This window comes from Drosophila subpulchrella, chromosome 2R (assembly GCF_014743375.2).
Source record: "Drosophila subpulchrella strain 33 F10 #4 breed RU33 chromosome 2R, RU_Dsub_v1.1 Primary Assembly, whole genome shotgun sequence".
Classification (NCBI taxonomy): domain Eukaryota; kingdom Metazoa; phylum Arthropoda; class Insecta; order Diptera; family Drosophilidae; genus Drosophila; species Drosophila subpulchrella.
This window is the reverse complement of record NC_050611.1, coordinates 19,142,658-19,157,055: the sequence shown is the minus strand read 5'-3', so window position 1 is coordinate 19,157,055 and position 14,398 is coordinate 19,142,658. Positions and strand designations below refer to the sequence as shown.

Sequence of the window (14,398 nt, the reverse complement as noted above, 5' to 3'; positions counted from 1 at the left end):
TATTTTTGGCAAAATTGAATAACGTAAATGGAATTTAATCATCAATTGACGTACTTTTGTGAGCATTTTTCGTATAGACTTACTGTGAAACTATAAGTGGACATTTATTTTAATGAAAGACCAATTTGTACAATTTATTAGCCCTTGTTCTTTGGTAAATGTTATGAAGTATAATTATAAGACCTATCCTAAAGCTAGATATTTACATTTTACTAGGCTGTGCCTAATTGGTATAAAAACATTTGTAATAATACTTTTAAAAGAATTAAAACTTCTTGATACACTGGCTTATGAATGGCTGGGATCTTTTTATAAGAATTAATAAATAGATCAACTTCCGATGGCCTGGTAAACATTGTCGCTGCCCATGGATTTTTGAATGCCAAAAACCGCTCTGAAATGGAATGTTAAGTTAATATAAGAAAGTAATTTGAATTTTGTATAGGTACTTACGCCGACATGCAGTAACACAGGAAGTACAGAGCTACGCTGATGAAATTGAAGATGCCGGGATAAAAGTTAACTGTGGCCTGGTAAACGGCCGTATAAAGGGGGGCAGCTCCCAGGGGTGAGATGGACTGCAGCGAAGTGGTAAGGGAGAATATTTTACCTATGAAAGTAGTTGATTAGTAATTTACTAGGTCTTTCGAAATCCCCTCTGTGACTCACCCAATTCCGAGCTGGGAGTGACGTGAGAAAGTATGGCCTTGCACATGGGCGACATAACACCACGCATCATGCCCACAATCAGGGCCAAGTACATCTCACTGCCGTATACGGCCGTGGCCCTAACCGTGCTCTCCAGGACGCAGCAGGCGAAGGCCAGGAGCGTCATCATGATGGTGGACACGCCCAGAAGACGACGCAAAAGGATCATGGCGATGGTGCTGCCCACCACTTGGATGACCACCCTCGCTGCGTTGAAGACACTGTAGTCCTGGACAGTATAGTCGAACTGCTTCCGCATAAACATGTAGTTCACTGTGGACTCGCCCTCTGAAAAGTCAAATGAGTACTTAGCTCCCAGTCTTGAGCTAGTTATGATAATCTCAACTCACCCATAGCAAAAACGCACAAGGTCAGCGACAACATTACAAACCAGATGATAGCCCTATCGTAATTCTCGCGTTTTCTTATGCAAGTCTTTACAAGAACCTTCACCAAATCCAGGCGGAAGAACTCGCGAATGCGGGACTGCGGGGAATATTACATCATTTAGCAACATTTGAGAGATATTCGCTGTGTATACTTACCCCAGTTTGCAAATCTTCAGACTTGAGACTCTCTGGCACAAAGAAGTAGACGTAGATTAGAGCTATGGAGATGATGGAGCCCACCAAGATGAAAAGTATTGATGCTCCGGTGGCGGCATAGATGTAACCACTGGCCACTCCACCAGCCATCATACCTAGACCCAGGGCAGCTTCCATGGTCACCATTCTGAAGAAAAGGTAGTTAGTTATGAGTAGTTATAAGAGATATCTATCCAGTTAAGGATAGTTAAGTTTATATCTTAAAGATTAGGCGTGGAACTCGGTTCTAAATAAGTTGCAACTCTTTGGATAGTTCGCAAACCTCAGTCAGGCTAACAACAATTATAATAATATTCAAATATCATTTTCTGAGTTTAAATTTTAAATGGTATGATATGATATGATATGATCACCTACCTCATAGCTCGCTTATCCTCGGTGGCCACATCGGAAACATGGCAGTAGAGGATGGTGATGAGGGCGCAGGTGCCCCCACTGAACACCGATGGCGTAGAGGACAACAGGAACCACCAGGGACTGATGTTGGTGGCCGCCGTTACTTGTGTAAGAACTATCAGAATAATGGCACTGATGAAGTATCCTAAAAAGTAATACATACATTAGACATTTTAGGGGTGTATATAATATTTCCTCTCACCTGTAAATGTGGACAGCAGGATGGGTCGTCTGCCAAACTTATCCGACCAGGGTCCCAGGAAGAGACTCACTATTGCGGGCACGGTGCTCTCGAGCATCGAGCTTATCATCGTGATGGTGGAGGCATACTCCTGAACTTGCCCCTCGATCTTCTGCAAAGTGGGAACTCTGTTTGATAAGGGATTCTCTAGAGCTGATAAGTCTGAATTCTTGTCGTCACGTTTCTATGAATCACTAAGTGGGAGGGGGTTCTGGCAAGGCTTAACTATCTGCACACATGTGTGTCAAAATATCCCACCCGATTTGTATACTCGGCTCGATAACTTTTTTGTGATAAGACTACCTATTAGTCATATTCGATTGGGGCTTACTTTTGTTTTGGTCAACTGATAAGCAGCAACAGGTGCAACAATTGGCATACAAAAGGTAATACCAGCTAAAGGAACCCCATGAAACTTTATTTTAAACCTCTATATTGAGTTTTTATAAAAAATGTATTGTTTTCTTTATATACCACTTTATAATTCTCAAGCCTATCGTTTTCTTTGGTTTTAGTGAACTGATAAGCAGTACGAAATGATACAAATCATATGAATAATCGTATGAATATTGTGTGCGCAATTCAACAAGAATACAGAAAACTTTTATTTATCAAAAAGTAAGGGCCTCTCCGCCTCTTTTCACAGCAATTACTGCTAATTGAAATACAATTAACTACCAATAAATTCCCAATACACTCGTGTAATTTATGTAATTTCCACCTAGCTGTGCTCGTCCGAGTCGTGAAATCGCATATATTATTGGATACAAATACGTATACGCCCCGTTGCCTATTTCTTTACAACATACCTTAACCTCATCGGAGGCACGATCCGTACCGAGAAATGGCTCGCACTCGGTTGCATTATATTCCATGACCGTGACGCAGGTTTGGTAGAGTATCTGGTTCTGATAGACAGCATCTGGCGGGGGAGTAGAATCCGATTTATAGACGCCCACTGCTAAAGCTGCGATCATACACACCTGTTAGGAATCTGCCAAAGAAAACCAGAAAAACGGCGGGCTCTAGAATCAGCGAGCGGGGTCGTTTTAGCCAGCTGGCTGTGCCACCGAAAAACCGATTGGTGGGTGGGGCAAGCACTCCGGTTTCCAGCGCCTCATCATCACTGCCGATGATTGGCTCCTCATCATCTCGCGGCATTCTGGTCAGGCTAAGGTCACGGCCTTATCGCACACACTCTTTCTAACAAAGTGATCGCTGCAATTATCGCGTAGACAAAGGAATTAGCGATTCTCATTCAACAATGCAATATATCGTAGCGGGAACTGTGGTAAACCTCCGCGCGCGCCGAACTCGAGTGCTACACTAACCGCTGGGAGCAGCTGAATTCGACGACGTAAACAAACAAAGCGAGCGATTGCCAATTTGAGCACACCAAACCGTTTGCTGCGCCCTATCTCAGCCCGCTGGAACCGCTCCCCACTGCCAAGAAACCCCACTATCTGATTTATGCTATTCGATATTGATATTCACAGTTTATTGTCTCGCTGAAAACTGAAAACAGTTGTATCTTTTCATCTTAACTTTATAATGCTTGCACATGCAAAAAACAGTCCAGATAGCAGATACATGCATACGAATAAAACTCATAATAATACTTGCACAAATACAAGGAGTACAAACACTAGATTAATTTACAAAAATAGTTTCTAGTCGTCAGAAATGAGAGCTCTATCCCAGCACTTGCAGGAGGAACCTAACTTATGAGATGCATTCAGCTAAATCGGAGCGCAGGGTTTGCTGGTTAACTGCCGATAGCCTGGTAGATACTGCTGCTGCCCATCGACTTCTGTATTCCGAAAATCACACTGCAAATGATATAGTATGTATTAATTATAGGTAACTTAAATCATTGAATTTCTATTTTAGCAAACACTTACGCTATCAGAATGTAGCAAACAAAGTACAGAACGGCGCTGATGAAGTTAAAAGCTCCGGGGTAGTATTTCAAGGTAGCCTTGTAGACGCTTGTGTACAGAGGAGCAGCTCCGAGTGGCGACACCGATTCCATGGACGTGGTCAGAGCGAAAATCTTGCCTACATTGGGAGGGTATTGTTTTATTGTTCGCACACGCTCCTCCAATTGCTGAGTTCCACTTACCCACTTCCGTGGCGGGCGCAACATGAGAGAGAATCGCACGGCACATGGGTCCCATGACGCCCCGCATCATTCCCAGCGTCATGCCCAGGTACATCTCCTGCCAGTAGACTGCCGTGGCCCGCACGGTGCTCTCCAGGACGCAGCAGGCCAGGGAAAGCATGGCCATTGTTACGATGGACATCTTCAGGAACCTTCGTAGCACTATCATGCCGACGATGCTGCCAATAATCTGGATCACGATGCGGGATGCGTTGAACAGGCTGAAGTCTTTGATGGTCCAGTTGAATTGATCCTGCATGAACATGTAGTTGACAGTGCTCTCGCCCTCTGCAAGCATTATTAGATTAGTTCTTTTTGTTCAGAGATCTTCAGTCTGATTTCAGTTACCCATATCGAAGATGGCTATCGTAAGGGCAATCATAGTAAGCCAGATGATGGCGCGATCAAAGTTGGGTCGCCTTTTGAAGCAGGTGCGTACCAAATCCTTGACCAAGTCAAAACGGAAGAACTCACGGACTCGCGACTGTGGATGAGGCACAAGGAGTTAGCTATGCATTTCCAATTATCTAAAGAAATCACTTACTCCCGTGTGTATATCGGCTGGGCTTAGGCTCTCGGGCACAAATAGAAAGACATACATCAGGGCAAGCATCATCAGGCATCCAGCTATGGAAAATAGGACCAAGGCATTGGTGGCAGCATAGATGTAGCCACTGGCCACATTGCCCACCATCATGCCAGCGCACAGGGAGGCCTCATTCAGAACCATTCTATAAGAAGAACGTTAAATATTAATCTTTTTTTCTAAACACAAGATTCTCTACTCACCTTAAAGCCTTCTTTCGCTCCTTAGCCACATCGGATATGTAGCAATAGATTCCCGTGATCAAGGCACAAGTTCCACCGCTCAGGACCGAAGGAACTGAGGAAAGAAGGAACCACCAGGGGCTAATATTTGTGGACCTGGTTATATAGGTAATCACTATCAGTATAAGAGCGCCAGAGAGGTAACCTTAAAGAAAAGTAAATGTAATCAGTATGTGCTCTAAAGGTCGTTACAAGTACAACCAACCCGTAAACGTTGTCAGCAGGATGGGTCGCCTTCCGAACTTGTCGGACCAGGGACCCAGAAATAGACTCGCAAAGGCTGGTATTATGCTCTCGAGCAGAGAAGTTGTCATCATGATATTTGCCGAATACGTCTGTACTATCACCTCAATTTCCTGAAAAACAGAAGTTCACTTTAGAACAAAGCACAACTGCGGCTCACGTTTAGCATGAGTCAACTCGTATCTACATACATACATATATTTATAATTTTAACGCTTTGCTAAAGTTCGATACCAGCAAAATATTTAGTCACAAAGAATTTTGTTTACTTCTATATTGGCCGCTGATAAGGTTTGAATGCCGTGCTTAATGCATTATCTCTAAGCTCAAAACAATGGAAATGTGGCATTAGATTAAACCGATTTGCTAAAGTGATTTTGCTTTGTCACGTCGGATGCTGATATACTACGAATAAGTGGGTCACGTCTTTGAAGAATGCATTAACCGCAGTGAGCCAAATACTTTGAACTTTACAGCAGTGGTTAGAATAGTAGTAGCATTATAAAGGCTTTGTAAATAAAATATTTTAGTTGATATTTTTGTTACTTAAGGGACTCTATCATATGAGTTCCATGATTTTTGAAATTATCTAAATATTATTTATATACATATTTATATTATTTATTACTAAAAAAGCTTCTACTCTTGCCGGTGTTTTTTGTTCTGATCGTTAGTATAGTATAATAGTATATCATGGCCCCGTAACGCCCCGCGAAGCAGCAAAAACCGAGATAAAAACTTTTAAAGCTAAAACCAGACACGAGAGCCAGCAACAACAGCAAGTACAGATACCAAAGCTACATGATACATTGCATAGTATATGATTGTAGGTCGAAATGATACACTCACTTTATCCGCATCCGATGCGCGATCGATGCCCAGCAACGGCTCGCATTGCGTGGCATTAAATTTCTCGATGGTGACGCAGGTCTGGTAGAGGATTTGATTTTGATAAACCGCCCCTAAAACGGACAACAAGTTAATTGAATAATGCAACCAATCAGAGATTCTCTCTACCATCATACCGATTAAGTATCTAGCGAAGAAGATGAGAAAAACTGCGGGCTCCAGGATGAACCAGCGGTAGCTGCTGTAGTCATGAGGCGGGGGAACTGGAGAAGGGTCCACCTGCTCCTGGTCACTGGCCACCGCGGAAGAGGCGTCCAGAGTACGTGGCGCCGAATCCTCTCCAGTCTCCACATCGGCCACCAAGGCCTCGGTATCAGAACGGGGCATTCTGGGCAGTTGCCGACTCGGTAGATATCTCTCGCGGAACTCGGGGATCCGTCTGCCTTCCACCAGACTTCCGCAGATAATGAAATTAGCAATTCATTCACCAGAATGCAGAACGCAGTTTCTCTGGTACAGACTTCCAAGCGCGACGGCGGGTTTTGAGATACTGAAGCTCCAGCGGCTGCTTTACTGCTGATTAACGCGGATTTATCGTTGTCTAAAGCACTGCTGGTATTACATGTATTATTTTCACAAATACAGTTGGCTAGATTATTCCGTAATTAATGGTAGTTATTTAAAACTTTCTAAAGGCAGCAACAGCTGATTGTGCTGCTTCTTCTATGTTATTGTTTTCGTTTCGATTTTCGATTCTTATTCCATGGGGATGCCAACTTGCGGCAAATAGAAACCAGCCGTTGGGGTTTTTTTTATATTTTTACTGGTCATTTAAATCAAAATAAACTTAATTTTAGTAGCGTCGTCGCTCGCGTTCTCCACGCGTATCTCGTTCCCGCTGATCGTGACGTCCTCGGTCGCGTTCCCGCTCCCTTTCCCGGCGATCTCTGTCCCCATTCCTATCCCGCTCTCTTATTCTGTCCCGATCCTGGCGCTCCCTCTCCCGATCCTGGCGGCCACTGTTCTGCCGGCGGTCATAGTCCTCGTTCTGGTTGTCCCGATTGCGCACCCTATTCCGCTGACGGTCGTAGTCCTCCAGTTCGTCGTAGTAGTCCCGCGAGCGGGCGTTGTTGCCCTGGCCAGATCTTCGTTCGCGCTCCCTACTGCGAGACCTCGACTTGGAGCGAGCTCTTCGCGGTCTCCGCACTGTTGAAGAGTTCTCCTTTGGCCTGTTGGCATCGTCCGCCTTCTCCTCATCGCTGGGCACCTCGTCGTCCAGGTCCTCGTCCAGCACCGACACCTTGGGCTCGATCTCGTTGTTCTCCTCCAGAATGGAACGCTTCTGGATGCGGGGCAGTATAATGTCGCAGACACGGTCGTTGCGCAGCAGTTCGTCTATGTACTCATCCATGTAGACAATCTCAAATTGGCCGGCGCGATTCTGGCGGCGCAGCTTGCGATTGTCGATGTACAGAGGCTCCAGATACTTGTAGCAGTCCAGGGCAGCGCCCGTGAGCCGCAGATAGAAGGCTCCCAGGGCCCGCACATACTTGAACTCCTCATTCTTGATGAACTCCACCACGATGTCCTTCTCCGGCTGGATTTGCAGCATCTTCAGCGTGAGACAGAGGAACTGGGTGGGCTTGATGTTGCCGCCGTAGACGCCGCCAACGAAACGCAGCTCCATGGCCTTGTCCACCAGCAGTTCCGCCGTGAGGGCAAAGCACTGCTCCTTCCAGTACTTGGAGTCGTAGATCCTAGAGCGGATGATCTTCTCGATGAGGTACTGCGGATTGGTGCCGTGCACGTTTTTGGCCTCCTTCACCGTGCGGTTGGCCATTTTCTGTGCGTTTCTGTTTCCTTGTCAAATGTAAGGGTCTTGAGACTAGTTGGTCCCGCAATCCGGAGTTTTAATTGATGCCAAGAGGTAAAAATGTTTAAATGCACAGGATTTATTTATTTTTCTTTCGGCGTTTCCAGTTAGAGTGACCAGCTCGCCACTCTGCGAAAAACACCACCCTGCCAACCGCATACACAAACACGATAACGATAGCAGCGGGCAATCGGTATCGGGTGACGCATACGAACAACAGCTCCCAGACAACCAAGAAACGCAATTGCAGGAAAAAACCGTCTTAATCGCTAACTCCGGGTGAAAAAACAGAGCAGCTAGGATGAGTTTCTTCGGGAAGATGTTCGGTGGAAAGAAGGAGGTGGCCCCCACCACCGGCGAGGCGATACAGAAGCTGCGCGAGACGGAGAACATGCTTATCAAGAAGCAGGAGTTCCTGGAGGCCAAGATCGAGGATGAGCTGAATATAGCTCGCAAGAATGCGTCCAAAAACAAAAGAGGTATGTCTGCAGCCTGTCTGGACGAGGTCCTTGCAGCTCCAATTGGCCACTTGGATGGGCCAGGGCGAAATGACTCATTGCTTTGTTTTTGTTGCGGCCGAGAGGCCCTCCCAACTAATCAGTACCCCATGCTGCCAGCCAATAGAACACTCAATAAAACAATCTGTATTTCTTCGCCCTTCTCACCCGCATACCATTCGATGCCTGGACGTGTCCGCACATCGCTAAGAACGTAATATAAACATTCCTTTTGATACCCAAAACAAACACAAGCCATGCAGTAGAGTAATTCGAACCACGCATACCAAATTGGCCATATCACATGTAGAAAATAAAGTTATACCCTGAATCCTGTCTAATCCCTCTACTTGTCACCTTTCTAGTGGCCCTGCAAGCCCTCAAAAAGAAGAAGCGCCTGGAGAAGCAGCTGCAGCAGATCGATGGCACCCTGTCCACCATTGAGATGCAGCGGGAGGCCTTGGAGAGCGCCAACACAAACACTGCCGTCTTGACCACGATGAAGAATGCCGCGGATGCCCTCAAGACAGCCCACCAAAACATGTGAGTCATATATACCCAACAGCAGCATGTGATCCAGATAGTAATGTTTATCTTCATTCAGGGATGTGGACAAGGTGCACGACATGATGGACGACATTGCCGAGCAGCAGGACGTGGCCCGCGAGATTTCCGATGCCATTTCCAACCCTGTGGCCTTTGGGGCCGACCTCGACGATGAGGATCTCGAGCGGGAACTCGACGAGCTGGAGCAAGAGAACTTTGATAAGGAAATCATTGGTATTCCCGAGCCGGCGCCCACATTGCCCGAAGCGCCCACAGAAGATTTGCCCGAGAAGGCCAAGGAGAAAAAGAAGGCGGCTACCACGGCGGCTGCAGCTGCCGATGATGGTGGGTTTGCCTCCACGATTTAAGTAATCCCTGTTAATTATCATTTAAATTACATTACAGATGATCCAGACATGAAGCAGCTGCTATCCTGGTCCAACTAAATCAAAGCGCTATCGAAATCTCCTCACTGTTCCGCAGATTCACCCCCGTACCCCAAATGTGTTTGTTTTAATTAATAACCAATACTATTAATTAAGCCAAAATTTTAGTTCGAAGCGAAAGAGAGAAAATCAAGGCATTAATTCCTTTGGCAATCTATCAAATGGTACATCAAGTAGGAATGTGATTTAACAAATAAAGGAAAGGAGCATAGTCAGGCCAGGCATCAGCAACCCCAGATAACCGCATCGAAAACGATTTATTTTTATATTTTTATGAAAATTCCCTTTTATTCTTTGTTTAAAGGAAGTAAATGGTTTGAGTACCGCTGATTGGCCATCAACTGAAAGCAGATCTAATATTCCAAACAGCAATAGTAGCTTTTTGATAAATCAGCGATATGTTTTGTGGCACTCATATTTCCGCAGACTTAGCTTTGTATTGAAAGATTCACATAAATAAAACTAAGAAGCCGCTCGACTGCAGATAATTCGGTACTAGCGAGAGGTACAAAGAAATAATAAACCAAAATATTTTATTAAAAATGTGTTTAAGCACCGGATGTAAAGCTTGGAAATTTGATTTTTTAATCTTATCGTAAGGAGAAGGAAAATATCTTATCTCTTTTAGTCAGCATAAAGATCGGGAATTGATATTGTGAACGAGTCTAGAAATTCTTACCGTGGGGGGTTTTCCCATGCCTCACTGATTTTTATACATGTTACAAATTCAATTTTAATGCCATTTGGAGTAGACTTTTATTACAAATCGATCGGTTGTACATCAATATCATTTCAATTATGGCTTGCTTAATCTATGTACTATGGACTCGGCTGGTTAGCGGTCAAGTAGGGTGAAAGGCACTCGCGTCTGCTGCCTCAGACTCTTCACATACCGCACCGGAACTTCGGGCAGGTAAACGCAGACAAAGAACATCAACGGCCCGAACAAAATCATGCAGATCAGCCAGTAGACCAAGCCGAAGATTGTGATGGCGTCCATATAGGAGGGATGGGATCGATCGGACAGTACGTACAAATATGGTGGGTAAAAATGAATGTGTATAATTGTAAATAAATAACTAGTATCACTAAACACCGGACTCGGCCAATGGAGATGGTGCAACGAGGCAAAAGGCTACTGTTGCCGCTAGCGCTCCGATGTTCCTAATTGGATTACAGATGTATAATTGCTGCAGGTCACTTAAGATACGGATCGCGACTCATCCGGTTGATGCTCGGATCCACAATCTGGTCTGGTAATCTTCAGGCGCGCCACCTAAAAACGAAACGAAACCAGAGATGGTATTGCATCAGTTGTGGTTTTCTGGTAATTATAAACGCGATTGCGGATCTTACAGCGTGCTGAGAGTCGGAATGCCCAATGGTTACTGCCCAGCTGCTCCACTGACTCACGCACTTATACCTCCAGCACCTGGCAAGGCCCACGCCCAGATTGGTTATTTTCGGGGCTATCCCCGGCCACTCACATTCTAAGTACGTCGGGACATTCTCAGCTGTTCGCAGCGGCAGTTGATTCGTAACTGATTCTTAACTGGTTATGCAGTTCCAGTCCATATCCCCTCCAAATGTCAGGCTATCTCGCTCAGAACTTTGAGCCGAACAAACAAATAGCACTCAAAACTTGGGCTTTCAAGGTGAGCTTACGAATCTATGACCGCACAAACTGGTTTGCTTGCCTCTACAGAACGCTTGGTTACGGTCTTTTGGCATTTAATTAATCACATTGATCGGCTTAACCCCTGTGGTAATCGCAAATTGCAGGCGTTGAACGGCTATCAGGGTCCGAAAATAATGAAAGCCATTTACTTATGGGTTCCATGTGCAATGACTGATAGGGCGGTAGCCAGATAATCAAATTATCCTCGAGAACCAAGAAAACAAAGCCATAAACAAGCACAGGAAATAAAAAACTACTCAAAAAACAATAACTATTGAAATAAACAAAGAATGGGAAAGGGAATACAAAGATACCATTATAGATAGGCACGTTTACTCGTAAAACGGAATTGTTTAGTATACAACTTTAAGTATCACTGACATAACTATTCAACTAGACATCTTAACCAATTTCTGGTATTCTTCCTATTTATTCACTTTTATAAGGGCTCATAGGGGTAAAGAAAAATATAGTTTCTCGAAAACATAAGATCCAAATATCATGGTATAAATTTGTATCATAAATCCCTTTAAAATTACTAAGAATACGTGTTTTTCAAATAAATAATGTGTCCTGGTAACTAAACCAAATGAATTTCTATGAAATTTCAATGAAACCAAATCAGATTATGAATCATATACATATAATATATGATACCTACATATATGAAAGTGACTATAAGAAAATGTTTTGAAACTATAACTTCAAGCATTATCAAAAATGTGATAGATAGATGATTGATGATAATAGGTTTCCTATTTAATCCTTAATGGTTTTTAACTACCTGTTTAAAAAGTCCGATATAGGCAATATATTTTGATCTCATTCATATACCCATGCTATAAGTAAAACTAGTGGACTTTGCCCAGGGAAACAAAACAGATGCCAAGAGTACCTAACATGTTTCTATCTTATCTGGTGTCTTGAAAGGGGGCTCTCTGAAAGTGAACCCAACTTACATGATGTAGAAGTAGTTATCACTGTCCTTGCGCTTCACATCGCAGGGATTTCCGCTCTTGCTGACCGTGGAGTTGGTGGTTCCTGATCCTGGCTCGGGATCCGTGTGCTGGGAGCTGGTGCTCCAGCTCCGACCCCAACGGCTCCTTATGGAGGAGCCTGGCACATTCGACTGCTGGTTGTTGGTGAGGTTTCCATCTTTGCTGGAACCGGCGAAGAACGACTTGACGCTATCCATGTTGCGACCCTCGCTGCGAATCTCGTTCCTATTGGCTGTGTGTTTTTGTCGAGCCTCCGAAGAAACGCCCGAAATTGATAAAGCTAAAAATATATACATGAAGACACACCGAAATTTATTTATTATGTCTGAAATCTTGTTTTTTTGGTGGGCTCGTGCCCGTCAAGTTGTTTCCAAGTGTGGGGATCTTTCTTTTTTTGGCTGTGGTACGATCTAAATTGAGTTGATTTAAGGTGCAGTTGGAAAACAAGTCAGGTTATTGATAAGGTCTTGGTATACATTTATTATTATCGTATTTGCTTGTGGGGGGGAAGCCATCTTGAAGGTTTTTGTTTGTTTTTACCGAGTGGAGGGGTTTTTTGTTCTCTATTGAAAGGAGTACATATAACATGTAACGAAGTAAAGAGTATGGCAAAGTATTTCCAATTCACTTAGGCTGATCAAACAGGCTTCGATAAAATTGCAAGTAAGTGGAAAGTGCGCCGTAGATTCAGGTTGGATCGTATGTCAATCTAAATATATGGGTGTTGCCGCATACATATTATTAATTAGCAGTTCAAAACAGTTCACTGATTAGTCTGATAATTCTGATAATGCCCTGAGAAATCAACGGAATCACGCGCCGCCCTCGGGAGCCATGGGAAATAGTAAAGTTGTTTGGGTTTAGGGTTCAATTTGGTTGGTTAGTCAGTCAGTGGAACGTGGCATGGGGGCCTTGAAAACCCATTGATTTCGGGAAAATTCGAAGTGGTTCTTGGACTGATAAGCGGCCCATAAGGTCAACCCAGCCCACTGACCTACCTCAAGTGCTCGAAAGCTCACTTGCCACTTGCGACGTGATCAAAATGAGTTACTCTGCAACTGGCTCTTGATTTCTTTTGATTTGACACGATTTCTCTGACTTCTTGCAGTGCACTCCCACAAAAAACTCAGAAACAGAAACAGCAAGACGATCACTTCCAGTCGCGAGGAGAGAACTGTGAACCGTTTTGCACAATGTCTGCGATCGCACTGAAAACGAAACAAGGCACGGCATCGCATCGGCATCGAGTGTTTTTAGTTTTAATCAATTTTTACTGTGGGTGTGTGTGTCTACTCCACCACGCAGCACCCATACCAACACCATCTATGCACATAGAGAAATTATTCGAAAATTGGTTTTCAAAAGATTTTAGAACTGAATACAAACCAGTTTAAAAATCATTGAACTTTGAAATTCTGAATATCAAAATATGAAAAGTTATTCAAAAAGTTTTTCATTTTCAAAAACAGGTCAGTTTTAAAAAAATATCGAAGTCAAATTTTTTATTTCAGTTTTTTTTTTCAGAAGGGAATAAATTGAGCCCTTAAACTACTAAGGTTTTCAAATCTAAATTAAGTTTTCCGAAGTTTATTTTTAATTTTTTGAAGTATAATCCAAAATCGTTCAGTTCTTTTAAGTGTATACATATGTTTGCTATAGCCATGTATATTTTTTATGAGTTTCTTTGGGTGTTGCCATCGTCTGGAAAGCGTCTGGTTTCTAGTATTGGTACCTGACTTTCCGAGGCGGTTTTTCTAGTTTGTTTTGATCGCCGTTTCATTTTCTTTTCAGTGATTCCGCCTACTTGGTTTGTTTTTGGCTGCATCTGTTTTGGCAGCCACATTTACGTTCTACCTGGTTCATCACAGAACAGCCTTGTCATCGAACTTCCGCCCTTGCCTCTTTGTTTCACTTTTCAGTTTCAGTCTTTCCTCGTCTTTTTTACTTTGCCTCTTACTTTGCTCCACTGCAAGTTGATTGCCATGGACTTTGGACCCTCAGTTTTCCTTAGTTGTAATGCTTGTTTTTACGCACTTACAGGGGAATAGGCGACTTGGGAATTACTCTTTTTTTGTAAAGCTGATTAAATATTTTTGTATGGTGTGTTTAGTCACCACTGAATTCAGTTGATTTCCTATATCAATAGATAAATTCAATGATTCATTGACCTAATTTAAAGCTGTGAGATATCTTGAGCATTGTTTGTCAACAATTTATTTTAATAAATCATTTCTAAAAGTGCAATATCTTAATTGTATTGAAATGATAAGAACTGATTAAAAGGTGTTAGCAATTATATAACAAGTGTTACAAACTATACCAGTCCGGA

The 14,398-nt window shown here is 43.4% G+C and overlaps 6 protein-coding genes across 7 annotated transcripts; 1 reads left to right on the top strand and 5 right to left on the bottom strand.

Annotated features, from left to right (window-relative positions):
• Positions 1–107: 107 nt before the first annotated feature.
• On the bottom strand, positions 108–3,111 carry LOC119552131 (proton-coupled folate transporter). Its single transcript, XM_037861919.1, has 9 exons — positions 2,934–3,111; positions 2,760–2,872; positions 1,912–2,062; positions 1,671–1,854; positions 1,254–1,440; positions 1,059–1,194; positions 670–996; positions 454–610; positions 108–394 (listed from the first exon to the last, which is right to left on the bottom strand). Exons 1-9 carry the CDS (start codon positions 3,109–3,111, stop codon positions 331–333), a joined length of 1,497 nt encoding a protein of 498 aa, XP_037717847.1. The 3' UTR covers positions 108–330.
• A 306-nt stretch (positions 3,112–3,417) lies between these two features.
• Positions 3,418–6,711, bottom strand: LOC119552130 (proton-coupled folate transporter). The gene is made up of 9 exons (XM_037861918.1): positions 6,208–6,711; positions 6,032–6,144; positions 5,145–5,295; positions 4,901–5,084; positions 4,656–4,842; positions 4,460–4,595; positions 4,073–4,399; positions 3,852–4,008; positions 3,418–3,779 (listed from the first exon to the last, which is right to left on the bottom strand). Exons 1-9 carry the CDS (start codon positions 6,416–6,418, stop codon positions 3,716–3,718), a joined length of 1,530 nt encoding a protein of 509 aa, XP_037717846.1. The 5' UTR covers positions 6,419–6,711; the 3' UTR covers positions 3,418–3,715.
• A 126-nt stretch (positions 6,712–6,837) lies between these two features.
• On the bottom strand, positions 6,838–8,028 carry LOC119552132 (pre-mRNA-splicing factor 38). Its single transcript, XM_037861921.1, has one exon. The coding sequence runs from the start codon at positions 7,869–7,871 to the stop codon at positions 6,885–6,887; it is 987 nt and encodes a 328-aa protein (XP_037717849.1). The 5' UTR covers positions 7,872–8,028; the 3' UTR covers positions 6,838–6,884.
• Positions 8,029–8,088: 60 nt separating this feature from the next.
• Positions 8,089–9,964, top strand: LOC119552133 (charged multivesicular body protein 4c). Of its 2 annotated transcripts, XM_037861922.1 has the most exons (5): positions 8,089–8,383; positions 8,613–8,615; positions 8,767–8,944; positions 9,006–9,292; positions 9,353–9,964. In XM_037861922.1, exons 1-5 carry the CDS (start codon positions 8,206–8,208, stop codon positions 9,391–9,393), a joined length of 687 nt encoding a protein of 228 aa, XP_037717850.1. In that variant the 5' UTR covers positions 8,089–8,205; the 3' UTR covers positions 9,394–9,964. The 2 variants fall into 2 exon arrangements, with proteins under 2 accessions (XP_037717850.1, XP_037717851.1); XM_037861923.1 differs by lacking the exon at positions 8,613–8,615 and having other exon boundaries at positions 8,091–8,383; positions 9,353–9,936.
• Positions 9,965–10,124: 160 nt separating this feature from the next.
• On the bottom strand, positions 10,125–10,421 carry LOC119552135. The gene has a single exon (XM_037861925.1). The coding sequence runs from the start codon at positions 10,391–10,393 to the stop codon at positions 10,229–10,231; it is 165 nt and encodes a 54-aa protein (XP_037717853.1). The 5' UTR covers positions 10,394–10,421; the 3' UTR covers positions 10,125–10,228.
• A 14-nt stretch (positions 10,422–10,435) lies between these two features.
• On the bottom strand, positions 10,436–13,284 carry LOC119552134. Its single transcript, XM_037861924.1, has 3 exons — positions 13,068–13,284; positions 12,031–12,349; positions 10,436–10,669 (listed from the first exon to the last, which is right to left on the bottom strand). Exons 2-3 carry the CDS (start codon positions 12,264–12,266, stop codon positions 10,657–10,659), a joined length of 249 nt encoding a protein of 82 aa, XP_037717852.1. The 5' UTR covers positions 12,267–12,349; positions 13,068–13,284; the 3' UTR covers positions 10,436–10,656.
• Between the last annotated feature and the right edge of the window lie 1,114 nt (positions 13,285–14,398).

Coding starts and splice junctions, on each gene's coding strand:
- LOC119552131 (XM_037861919.1), bottom strand. CDS start 3,111: ATGCCGCGAGATGATGAGGAGCCAATCATCGGCAGTGATGATGAGGCG. Junction 2,873..2,933: donor CTTTGGCAGATTCCTAACAG/GTGTGTATGATC, acceptor CTCCCCCGCCAG/ATGCTGTCTATCAGAACCAG. Junction 395..453: donor CTGTGTTACTGCATGTCGGC/GTAAGTACCTAT, acceptor ATTCCATTTCAG/AGCGGTTTTTGGCATTCAAA.
- LOC119552130 (XM_037861918.1), bottom strand. CDS start 6,418: ATGCCCCGTTCTGATACCGAGGCCTTGGTGGCCGATGTGGAGACTGGA. Junction 5,296..6,031: donor GCGCATCGGATGCGGATAAA/GTGAGTGTATCA, acceptor TCTGTTTTTCAG/GAAATTGAGGTGATAGTACA. Junction 4,009..4,072: donor TGCGCCCGCCACGGAAGTGG/GTAAGTGGAACT, acceptor CTCCCAATGTAG/GCAAGATTTTCGCTCTGACC.
- LOC119552132 (XM_037861921.1), bottom strand. CDS start 7,871: ATGGCCAACCGCACGGTGAAGGAGGCCAAAAACGTGCACGGCACCAAT.
- LOC119552133 (XM_037861922.1), top strand. CDS start 8,206: ATGAGTTTCTTCGGGAAGATGTTCGGTGGAAAGAAGGAGGTGGCCCCC. Junction 8,945..9,005: donor AAGACAGCCCACCAAAACAT/GTGAGTCATATA, acceptor ATCTTCATTCAG/GGATGTGGACAAGGTGCACG. Junction 9,293..9,352: donor GGCTGCAGCTGCCGATGATG/GTGGGTTTGCCT, acceptor ATTACATTACAG/ATGATCCAGACATGAAGCAG.
- LOC119552135 (XM_037861925.1), bottom strand. CDS start 10,393: ATGGACGCCATCACAATCTTCGGCTTGGTCTACTGGCTGATCTGCATG.
- LOC119552134 (XM_037861924.1), bottom strand. CDS start 12,266: ATGGATAGCGTCAAGTCGTTCTTCGCCGGTTCCAGCAAAGATGGAAAC.